General features: G+C 31.1%; 1 protein-coding gene across 1 annotated transcript; it reads right to left on the bottom strand.

Annotated features, from left to right (window-relative positions):
- Positions 1 to 5189: 5189 nt before the first annotated feature.
- Positions 5190 to 7806, bottom strand: LOC107959672 (trifunctional UDP-glucose 4,6-dehydratase/UDP-4-keto-6-deoxy-D-glucose 3,5-epimerase/UDP-4-keto-L-rhamnose-reductase RHM1-like). Its single transcript, NM_001327701.1, has 3 exons — positions 7746 to 7806; positions 5987 to 7567; positions 5190 to 5911 (listed from the first exon to the last, which is right to left on the bottom strand). Exons 2-3 carry the CDS (start codon positions 7565 to 7567, stop codon positions 5447 to 5449), a joined length of 2046 nt encoding a protein of 681 aa, NP_001314630.1. The 5' UTR covers positions 7746 to 7806; the 3' UTR covers positions 5190 to 5446.
- Positions 7807 to 12834: the final 5028 nt, after the last annotated feature.

Here is a 12834-nt window from a genome sequence, read left to right on the forward strand (position 1 = left end):
TTATATTTTATTTTAACATTTTATAACAATTTTTCACTTGTAACAGCAATATCTATAGTTCTGAAATACATTTTTTTTATTCAATTAGTTATCCATAATAGCATATTGTTTAAATTTTTAAGTAAAATTATATCTATTTCATATAAGCAAGCCCATTAACTATAATTTATTAAATAAAAATGATCTTAATTAAACTATTATTCCAATAAAATATTTAATTTTCAGATAAAAAACTATTAATCATATTTTATTAAATGGAAATAAGCTTCAACGAATGAAATAAAAAATATTAATTCAATAAACTATTAAGTTTCCTACTTAAATATTCTACTATGAATTTCGAACATTATAAACTTATAAATTGATTATTTGAATTTAATAAATCATGATAAATTGATTTATTTATTTTGATAACTCATAAAAATTAATTGAGCCTGTTAGATTTATGATCAATCACGTGTAAGAATATATTTTACTATGAATTTGGGACATCATAAACTTATAAATTGATTAATTGAGTTTAATAACACATTATTAATTAAATAATTTAATTTGATAACCCATATTGATTAATTAAACTTGTTAGATTAATAATCCTCATAAATAATCAAGTGAAATAATGTCAAACAAAATATTCATAAAAGTATAATGCATGCACCTGCTATACGTCTTTTAATTTTTTTGATTCGATTTTCACATTCTTTTTTTTAATATAATTCTCACTTTTTTTATTTGTTAGATTTTCAAAATATGAATTCAATTGTAGGTTTACAACGACTATCTCTCTATAACAACATTTTATAGATGTATAACAGTCACCTCTCTATAACAATTAATGCTATTAAACAATTAATGCATTAAGCTTAAAGAACATTCAGATTTCCTACTTTACTTTAGTCTTATTAGTGTTGAGTTTTTGCAAATATAAATTCTAATTTCAATCAAATCTCATACTTATCAATTCCACATTAAGACCTAAGCACTCAAACATGATTCATTTAACAATTCATTACACATATTAATGTAATTTCCATTTTTAGAACTTATTCACTTTATTTTCATATTAGATTTTTTTACAATTTCAACTGTAATTTCATATTTATAACATTTATCAAGAGTTACCATACCAAAATTTAATCACTCTATACTATTGTGCTACTTTCAATTATGGTATTTATTAGTCTATGATCTACTTAAACCATTATTAATCTTTTTACTAAACATAACTCTTTAATAGATTAGTTCAAATCTCAATTTACTTATCAGCTTGCAAGTTTGAAATTTTTGTCAATTAAGTTCATTACTTATTACTTACATTTCAAATAAATTTATTATCAAATTTAACCTCTCAACCTTTTGTAGCTTTAATAAGAATAGATTTGAATATGCAAAATTTCATTCAAACACATAAAAATAATGCAATTGAGGTGCTCCAACCAATGACACCAAGATATACAAAAATTGCGCTATAAGTACATACCCTCCAAAACACACCAATAACACAAATGTACTATGCTATACGACATCATCTCTCACACATGCATATTTGTACAAGTGCACTCCTAATTCCTATAACATGTTCATTATATCTTAATTAATCTATTAAACTCACAACACCACATCACATTATTAGTCTAATAACCATTTCATGGTTCACATACTTGCATATCATAAAATATCACACAAATCACATTTTAGTTCTTGTTGGCACCCAATTATCATCTATGCACATTCACATGATCACATTATCACCCAAGTGGCCCGTATCACCACACAATGTTTTAAATGTTTGCATATGCACTTAACAAATCAAATCATTCCACATATGACCTAAGTTCTCTTTTCTTAATTCACATAATTACTTACTCCTTAGGTGACTATGTCACCATATCACACACTTATAGATAATTTATCACATAATATTCCAAATACCGAGGAGTTAATTCACACATAAATGCTTATTAAGCTATTTATTTTTTTTATCATATTTCATAGCACATGATTGCTCATTTCCTAATTCCCTTTTTATAAAATTAAGCAATTTTTTGAATTTCACTTTTTACTTGGTTAAAATAATTTAATAATTTAACTAATGTTTTTCAAATAGAAAAAATAATTATTTTCTTAGTTAAAAGTTTAAATAATACATATAATTGTACTCAATATATGAGACGATCTCGAAAATCTATCCCAATACATGAAGGGTGGCAAACCCTAATCCCAATAAGGGTTGTGGCCACCCCTTAAGGTTTCCTAATATAGAAACTATGTTTTTCTGTTAAAATATTATTATTTAATTACCTATTGTTCAAATAAAATTCGTGTAACTTTTTCCTTTAAATAGGAACTATAGGATGACCTAATTGATAAACCAATTGGGTGTTGTTACTCTGCCATAAAATAGTAACAATTTATTTACAAAATAAATTTTATTTTTTATAAAGCTCGAAAGTTTTCGATTTCTCATAAAGAGAAATTAATATTCTCATTGAAAATTAATTGAAAGTTCTCATTATCTGCATTCAATTCGTGTGGTTAGAGTCCAAACTCAAAGTAAGCTAAGGTTTAAAAATAACAAAGAAGATCCTTTGATAAAAAGTTAGGAAACAATCTAAACCGCCTTGATCAAAGATAATAATTTGGTCTAAGGTTTATTACTATAAATACAACAAGGCTTGGTTTTAAGAAAAAATTTAAACTTTTGTTGGGCTATAAATATTGTTTTCTAAATTGATTTTTCCTACACTTTATTCCACTGGTGCAAAGGGGAGAGTGGTGGGTGGTCAACTTGGAGCATTATTAGAGTTGATGTGAGGTGATTAAATTAAGTATTAAAAGGTGATGGATTAACGGATGCTGACAGAAACTCTTCCCTATATATTCTTCTGGGATTGCATGGCCCACCTTATGTAACATGGTGAGACGAGGATGAGATTAAATTTCTGCCAAGGTTGCAAGGTCAAACTTCACTAAATTCTATTTAAGCATGTGCATCAAACAACTTAATAAAGAGTGATATAATAATAACACAATATAAGTATAACATTTACATGCCTTATCTTATATTATGTACTACAAAATATCTAGAAGGTTAAGATATAACCAACCTAGATGTTTTTGGTGTGAATAAAAAACCGGTGGTTATAATGAATGTACAAAAAGTTAAGACACAAGGGAATACAAGAAAATAAAAGCTTGAGAGAGGCGAAAGATTTTTTTAAGACTTGAAAGCATTTATCCAATGGTGAAATGAGACAAAATTTTTTTTTGCATGAAATTAAATTGTATTTCTTTTTATGATAATGAAAATGTAAATTTATTATTTTAATAGTTTATGTTTTTATAATTTTTAAAAAGTTAAATCAAATTTTTATATTTTTAAAGAGTTAATATAAAATTTTATTATTATTAATTTAAAATTTTATAAATTATAAAAAAATAAAATTAAAAATCTACCATTTTAAGGTGAGATACTTTAGATAAATATTTGTGTACAAAAAGATCCTATAAATTCCAAAACATGGGTTTTGAGAGTTTGGGGATCTACCCTATCCTACCCTACCCTTCAAAATTCCTTTTAGGGACTCAATCATCTAACCTTGTTCCCACTTAAGAGTGATGTTGATGTATTTTAAAGAAAATTGATATAATACAAACTCATTCTAAACATTTGCAGGCCTGAATATTAATTTGAAATTATTTTAAATATAATCAAAATATACTTATTAAATTTTACAAATTAAATTTGATGGTTTAAGAAACTACAAAATAAAATCAAACACAAATAGAATTAAGAACCAGACTAATTCAAACTAAAATTTGCTTACCGAATTAAAATTTACAACTAACAATTACACATTATAAGATTTAAATCTTGATGCACAAAAATCTAAAGTTTCAGCTTTTGTTATAATTAATTTGGACCGGGTTATTTTTTAGAAGGGATAAATATCAAAATTATACATTAACTTTGGTCCAATATGCAATGTCATACATGAACTTTAATTTTATGAAATTTTATGCAAGGAATTTTTGTAATCACTAACAATATTAACGAATTAACATCATTTTATATTGATATATTGTATACACAAATAATTATATTAATCTAATATAAAAATAAATACATTATTCGTTTCTTGAAGCAAAATCAAAGCTTCATATATACATATAAACCACAATTCAAATTTCATGTATATAATTACACTAAATTGAATTCTATATATATCAAATTACATATTAGAGCAAAATTTACATATAAATTTAATATATATCGAATAACTAATTTGCTAAAAATGCAAGCCAGTGACCTATTTGCGTACCAAGCTATCTGTTTGACACATTGGGTCTTTTTAATGATTGTCAAGTCAAGTTATATTGGTTGAAATGTCGAGAACCACGAATTTTAGATTTCGTTTCGATGTAAAATTTGATTTATATTGATCATATTAATGTGTATCAGTTGATTTTACTCATACAAATCATAATATGGTGTATTGACTAATATAAAAAATAATTTAAAAATAATTTTAAATTTTAAATTTTATTTTGGATTTATTGAATTATGAATTGTTATATACATAATATGAGATAATCTTAATGTTTAATTTATGAAATGAATTTTTGCTTGTTTATTTTGAGTTTGTTTAATGAGGATTGTAGTTGTGAATCTTATTAAATAATATTTTAGATTTTAGATTTATTTAATCACATTATTTGGTATTTGTAAATGTTTTTTTTTATATTTATATATAAAATGTTTATGAAAATAGCAATAAATCCAAAATGAGGCACCAAAACATATTCATACTCATACCTGTATATATTAGTACCGTAATTTGAGAAGAGAAATAGTATACAATGAAATCTTGATTATTTTTTTTCTCAATAATTGTATAAATCAAGTAAATTAAAATATCCAACTCAAGAGGTACTGGCTTCATGGTCGTTGTTAGTTGCGATTATTAATTAGCCATCGCATCCCAGCCTTTATTAATCCACATCACAATCACAGTAGTACTGCATTTCTTTTTCTTTTTTAACCTCTTGTTTCCTTTTGCTTTTCTCTTGTTTTCACTGAAATTTGGTGTCGGATTGGAGGCTTCGGAATTGAGCCAAATCAGATTTCGAGAAAAATTCTCTCATCACAAAATCGAAACTCTTAAAAAAAAAATCTGAATAACGTAGTATTTAAACATATTTAGAAACAACAAATATGAATTCTCAGATGTAATAGCAACAAACCAGAAAAACTCATTGGTTTTCTTATGACTATGAATATGTGGAAGCACAGTGAACTGAATGGTATGGAGTACAATAATAAAGTAACTTTATTCAGTGGTCGACAACAACAGGGGGGGGGGGTATAACAAGCCACCTTAGACAATGGCCAAATTAATAATAACAAACAACACCACCTGGATGAGGAGGCTTATGGTTATGGTTCTTAGTTTGAGTGTTCCCAAGCAATGGTTTTCCTGTTGGGTTCAAAGACATATTTGATGAGTGAGTCCTTGATAGACAGTAACTCAGGGAACTCATTCTTTAGCTTAGATGCATCGAGTTCATTGTTGCTCCTGGGTGCAACAATGACCTTGGCCTGTTCTTGCAAGCTGAAATTAACCCAGTTGAAATTTGGGTCTATGTAGTCCTTGTACATTTGCAGTATCTCATTGTGGCTCACAACACCAGGGTTTGTGAAGTTCCATATGCCCCTCAAGTTCCTTTTTGCCATCTCTATTGAAACTGGTAGAAGCTCATCTAATATGGTCATGCTGTTGGAAATGTCAACCACCTTGTTGTATCGAGTGATCTTTGTGATAAAGTTCCGTGGGTTGCTCAGATCTGAGGATATAGGCATCCGGACTCTGAGTGTGCATACATTGTCAAATTCCCTCAAAAGCTCTTCAACCTGGCATCACAAGAGGAAAAAAGCTTGAAACAAAGACATTTCAATGGGTGTTACTGTTAGATTAAGATACCATACCACGGCTTTGGTTTTTGAATAGAAGGAACCAGTGAAATTGGGCTTATCTTCCTCCTTGAAACCGACTCCGGTTCCTAAAGGATGAGTGGCATCATATTCAAAGATACAACCAGTAGCATAATTGATCATGAGGAGGTCATGTTCCCTGCAGATGTCGGCCAAGGTTAATGTACCGACAACATTGGTTCTTATGGTTTCGGGCTTATGAGTTTCACACCAATCCACATTTGGTCTACCCGTCACACCAGCTGCATTGAACACATGGGTTGGCTTAACAGTTTGGATATCATCCAAAAGCTGTGAACGTTGCTCCAACCGACCTTTCCCGTACTCGAAAGGTATGCCTTGTTTCTCACAGAGCTTCCCAAGAAGTCCCCCTATCCAACCTGTTCTGCCGTAAATCAAAAACTTGAGAGATGGCTTTTGAGATGGTATATTGTGCTTTGGAGATGGAACCAACATCCTGCTTTGATTGAACTTGTTTGTCACAGGGGCCGAACCTAAACCCGAATTGCTCGTATCAGGGGCATTGAATTGCCTTTCAATTCCAGGCAGCATGAGCATTCTAGGATGGGGTAGCAGCGCACCAGAGACATCACCCCACCAATCAGGGTTGCTAACATACCATTCCATAGTTTTCTTGAGACCTTCCTCCCATGTGGTTCTTTCATACCATCCCAAGCTTTTCAGCTTTTGATCATCCAAGAAATATCTTTGGTCATTGAAAGGACGATTCTCCACGAACTTGATCTGGCTTTCAGGGTCCAAGTTAAACAGCCTGCAAATATCCCTGGCCACATCAATCACTCTTCTTTCTTTCTTTGTGCCTATGTTGTACACATGGCCAACTTCACCTCTGTGTAGAATGACTTCAAAGGCCTCTGCAACATCCTCACAATACAGATAACTCCTCACATTTGATCCATCCCCATGAATTGGAAGAATCTTTCCATTCATTGCCAGTAGGATGAACTTGGGAATCAGTTTTTCAGGGAACTGATTGGTCCCATAAACATTATTCCCTCGTGTAGTTATCACAGGCAGACCATATGAGCGTCCATAAGCCATTACCAGCATCTCTGCTCCGGCTTTAGTGGCGGAATATGGGTTGGTCGGGAGGAGCTGAGAAGCCTCATGGTTTCCCACCATAGCATCTTCATCCGTCTCGCCGTAAACCTCATCCGTGCTTACATGGATGAACCTCTTGATTTGGCCAGTGACTTTGCAAGCTTCCAGGAGAACATGAGTTCCATAAATGTTGTTTTTGGTGAACTCAAAACTGTTACCGAAGGAGTTGTCAACATGAGTCTGGGCTGCAAAGTGCATGATGGTATCAATGAATTCAGTCTGTAGGATAAAATGAACCAGATCAGCACTTGCAATATCTCCCTTGATGAACTTGAAGTTGGGAGATGAGCGTGAAGGGTCCAGGTTCTTCAAGCTTGAGCAGTAATCAAGCTTGTCAAGGACCACAATTTTGTAGTCCGGGTAGTTGCGGATGAGACGGTTGCAGACATGGGAGGCAATGAAGCCAGCAGCTCCGGTTATGAGGATGTTCTTCGGCGTGTATTTATTAGCCATCTAAAATACATTTTCACCAATAGAACATAAACATTAAACATATTAAAAACATCAATAGTAACATTAAACATGCATTTAACAAGATACATTACACACATATACATGTACAACTACAACAATCCTTGCTAAAACAAGAAGAATTGAGATGAAGAATGAAGAGAGGAGTAAGAAAACTTACGCAAAAGTGAGTGATTTTCCTTTTTTGGTGAAGGTGTTGAGTGAGAGAGGAGAGGAGGAAGGTAGAGAAAAGAAAGAAGAGAGAATGTGTGAGGGACCCTTCGTAGAGGTGAGCGATTTATAGATGAATTTAGTATTTAATGCAATGATATTGACATTGTATAAATGTTATATGCTATACGGTTATTTTAAAAAATAAATATTCCATCACAATCCACACAAATTACTGGGTAAAAGTATCGAAGAGTTTCCTACATAGTCAAATTGCATTTTGTCCTATTTACTAAAAAAATAAACAAATTAGTCCTTATACGTTGGATTAAAGAATAAATTGGTCATTTCTATTAAAAATTCCATCTATTTCTACTCTTAAAAATTGATGTATATTAACAAAATAACCAAACAAGTTGTTTTCTTAATGAGATAACAGTTGAAGTGCTTGACTGTAGTGGCCACTACGGATTGGCAGTACTAAAAACTGTGCAAACAAAAACAAAGAACACCAAAGATTTGTTTATGTAATTCAGTTTTCCTACGTTTGGGGAGCCTAACTTAGTGAATTATTTCACTACCTTTATTCACAGATACAAGTGATTCACACTCTACCACTCCCCAATAATAGAGACCTCATCTTTGCACCTAAAGACTAGTGTTTTACAAAGCAGTTTGCACTTAATAATAAAAATAGCTCCCCAATGAACAAATTCAAGTGCTCTCAATAAGCTCTCATCCATAACCTAGACAAGCATTAAGGCATGGATAAATTTCGGCTTGGTAACATACAATCTAAGTGAATATAAAGTAACTCCTTGAAAATATCACTTACAACGTTAACATTCAAAGAACAATCAATCGAAAATATGTTCTCCAAAATCAGCAATACAATCTCGATCGAATCTCCATATTTTAAGGGTTGAATTAATTCACTCGAATTCAATCCAATATAAGAAAGTCAAGTATTGGTTTCCATAAATGGACCTTAGAATCTTCAAAATAACAACACATTAACAGATTCAAAGATTCTATTCTTTAAATTGTCAATTCAAATAAGGTAAATAATTTAATTGCCTTAGTGGTAGCTTGCAATAGGCACTACCGAGTGCCACCCAGCTTCAATAAGCACATCTTGCCTTAACATGTTACATGTAATGTGTTACATGTACCTTATGCTCATGTATGAGACCAATTTAATAAAATAATTAGTTTACTCTTTGATCTAACATATAAGGACTAATTTGCTCATTTTTTTAATAAACAGGGGCAAAATGTAATCTAACTTCTAATATAAGACCCAAAATTTTATAATTGAACCAACTTTTTGGCAACATTATCTCCAAATCGTTAGCAAAGCTTTTTAAGAATTCACGTGAGGTTATTAGATAGAGATAGCTTTTAAGATGTATGCTATATATATAATATCCTATAATAACTTTTTAAAATGATATTTGTTTAATATATAAAAAGTTATATTTTAAAAATTGGAAATATTCTTTTCATTTCGTTTGTGCAATTAATAGAATTATAAAAGAAGTTCGTGAAATTATAAAAAAAATTATGATAATTCTTAATACATATTAGAATTATTAATATTTTGCATTTTTATTGGTAATGATTAAAAATAAATAAATAATGAGGGGGACACCCATATTTAGGTACAGCAAAACAAGTCAACATGTTACTCGTTTCTTAGCATTTCTATTTTTCAAATGTCCCACTTTCCATATTTTGAGAGCCAATTATTTTCCCCTGCATAGCTTTCTGTTTCGTTAGATTAAGGCTAGTAAATTATTAATTTGACACCTATCTATAAGGGTAAATTCCATCATTAGTCACTATTCTATAGATAAGTTTTCGTTTTGGTAACCGAACTATTCAAAATTTTTATTTAAGTCACCAAACTATTCAAAATGTTTTATTTAAGTCATTAAGCTGTTAAGTTTTTTTTCACCTGCGACCTCCAAATAATGATTCGATGATCGGTACAGTAGATCAATACCCATCTACATGTAAAAGAACATATTTTAAATCCAGGTTAATCTGACAGTTAGTGTCGAAGATCAAAGAAAAAAGTTGTTTGAATTTTAGTTCGAGAAGAAGGCCAAAGAGAGCTTTCGATTGGTGTAGCCATTGCGAATAGAGAAAGCCATATAGCATCAATTTTAACAACTCAGTAACTTAAATGAAAATTTTTTAATAGTTCAGTGACCAAATTGTAACTTTTCTAGTTAAGTGACCAAAACGAAAACTTACTCATAGTTTAATGACTAATGGTGTAGTCTACCTATTATTAACTAGTTTTCTTCAATGTTGTTTGAGCCAGATCGGCTGGTCAGACCGATTGAATCAGAAACCAACCAAGAGACCAGTTTGAAAAGTGACTTTGAACCGGTCAGATCAAGAATCGATACGAACCTGTTGAATCAACTAAAAAAATCAGTTGAATCAATTTTTTTTAATTTTTTAATCAAACCGGTTAGTATTTGGCATACTCAGAGTTTACTTTTTTTATTTATTCCACAAGCAACCTTATAAAATTGTCTCATGTCTCCCTTTTTTCTTTTAAATATTTACTTTTTAATATTAAACTATACCCCTATATCACTTGTCAATCCCTTGATCTTGCTTGAGGAGTTTAAATTAGTACATTGTTAGTGGAGTTTTTAGACTCCATAAGCATGATCAGGAGGTTTAACAAGTGTCCTATAGGAGTATAGTAAAATATTAAAATAAATACTTCAAAAAAAAAAGAGACACAACAATTTTCTAAGGTTTTTTGTAGAATAAAAAAGAAGAAGAAGAAGAAGAAGCAAATGGTGAGTGTACCAGAGACTTGTTGGAAAATACAAGTTTAGAAAACACAACAAAAAATAGGTTTGAAAAAAAAATCAGAGTTTTTAATTTTTTTCCAAAACTAGAACTTTGTTGTGTTATCTAAATTAACAAACAACTACATTTTCGATTCGTCTAGGATGAATGCTCCAATCGAATAGTCTTCTCTATTATCCTCAAGCGCACGTCTATCGAGTGTGGGCTCCCTTCGAATCAGAAAATTTTTCACAAAATTGTAAGTAGGGTAATTTCACAATTTCTCTAAACTTTTAAGCCAAATTGTAAATAAAAAAATATCTCAAAAAATTTTCTTAGAGAATCTTCTCTCTACAACTTTCTATTGAATTCAAGGGTGTGAAAAATAATGACTCGTAACTCTCTTTATATAGGGAAGTTTAGAGAGTTCAACTATGATTAAACTTAATCATTTTAATATTAAATTTATATAATACTTATCAAGATAAATATTAGATTAAATTTAATATTAAATTAATTAAATTTAATATTAAGATAATCACTTTAATATTAAATTAAATTTAATATTAAATCTATTAAAATAATAATATTTATTAGAATAGTTAATCTAAAATCAAATTATCTGGTAAAATCCCAATAGGAGTGTAATTCCACCACTGCTCAACCGCCTATGGACCACCCGCTGGCCACCAGAATGTTGTAGTTGCCGCTGCCGGCACCGTCGTGTCCGTTGGTGCCATCACAGGTGTGACACTCTCACGGGACCCCAAGCCAATTCGGTCTAGGTCAGTGTTGGCCTTACTGGTCCAGTCTTGCCATTGGTTGGACCATCGGCCCGGTTTCACATACTAGGCCTGGTTTGACCACCTTTTGGGTCTCAGTCTCCGTTTTGGTTCTCAGACCTAATTTTCGATCTAAGATCCAATTTTCAATTTCAATTACTCATTAGGGCAATTGTCTTACTTGAAAATTAATTTTAAAAAAATATCATATTTATTTTAATTAATTTAATTTCACTTTATCAAAATTAATTTTCTCAAAAGTCATTTAAAATTTATAAAGCCCCATAATCCGGCCTAGAAGTTTAGACTGAATCCCAGATGTTACATTGATAACCAAAGTGATCTGAAATAATTTTACAAAACGTGTTGTTAAAATCTTATTTGAACACAGTTATTAAAAGCGAACCAAACCATTTAGCCCTTTTAGGATTCAAAATAGAAAACTCAAGTCACATTGAAAGCGTTCAGAAATAAAGTACCAAAGTTTATAGAATTCAAAACAAAACTATTTACGAAAATTCCAAATTAGATTGTACCACAATCTTTATAGAGGTTTACAGTTCAAACACATATCACAAATTTATAAATTTGAAAAGTCATTTTATTAGTTCGGCTTAAAAAAAATCAATCTGAGACCTCCGGCATGCCAAGTCCAGCTACAGAAAACGAGGGTACCTGCAAAGGAATAAACTAAGGGGGTGAGCTAAATGAGCTTAGTGTGAGTTCGAAAATGATAGATAAATGCACACCAAAATGTCACAATAGAAAAGAATAAAACTCAATAGAAATCTGATATATGAAGTCTTCACAAACAAATCAAACGTATCAGTACTAAAACACCTTGATTTATAAATAGTTAGTCTCGCAATCTGACAGAAAGATAGAATGCGGAATGAATGCAACAAGTAATAGAAACCTACCCAACCAGCTAAACACCTTTCTGCCCCCTAATAACACCCCAAAAGAGCTAATTAAGCTCATCCAATCATGCACATCACATAAGACCTCGAAAGGCCCATCCAACCCTACACACCAAGTATGTGGACTAAGCCACTCAAATGTTAATATGCAACTGAGCTGACATATATGCTTTGCGATAAACCGCTGTACAGATATGTTGCAGTTGAAACTGTCAAAACAGATCAGACTCCCTTCTCTTCGCAACCAAACCCAAAAAGATTAATGCAAATGCAAAATGCACACCATTTGAAGAAAGACTTACAGAAGCAGAGTACGGAATTAGAAATGCACATATTCAAATACCCAGAATCAAAATCAGATATAACATAACATCAATTAACATTCAACTGAATCGCTTAATTAGAGCTATGATTGCGGATAACATATAAGACCAGGTCGAAAAAAAGTCTCGACCACCCATACAAAGACCTAACCAAGGGTCAGAACACATAGAATCATAATCAGATAAAAAAAAACACAGTACAAAATTTGGCGACATAAGGCCACACGGTCGTGTGCCCCTGCCGTGTGGAAGTGCCCAGA

The sequence above is a fragment of the Gossypium hirsutum genome, chromosome A05 (genome assembly GCF_007990345.1).
Source record: "Gossypium hirsutum isolate 1008001.06 chromosome A05, Gossypium_hirsutum_v2.1, whole genome shotgun sequence".
NCBI lineage: Eukaryota > Viridiplantae > Streptophyta > Magnoliopsida > Malvales > Malvaceae > Gossypium > Gossypium hirsutum.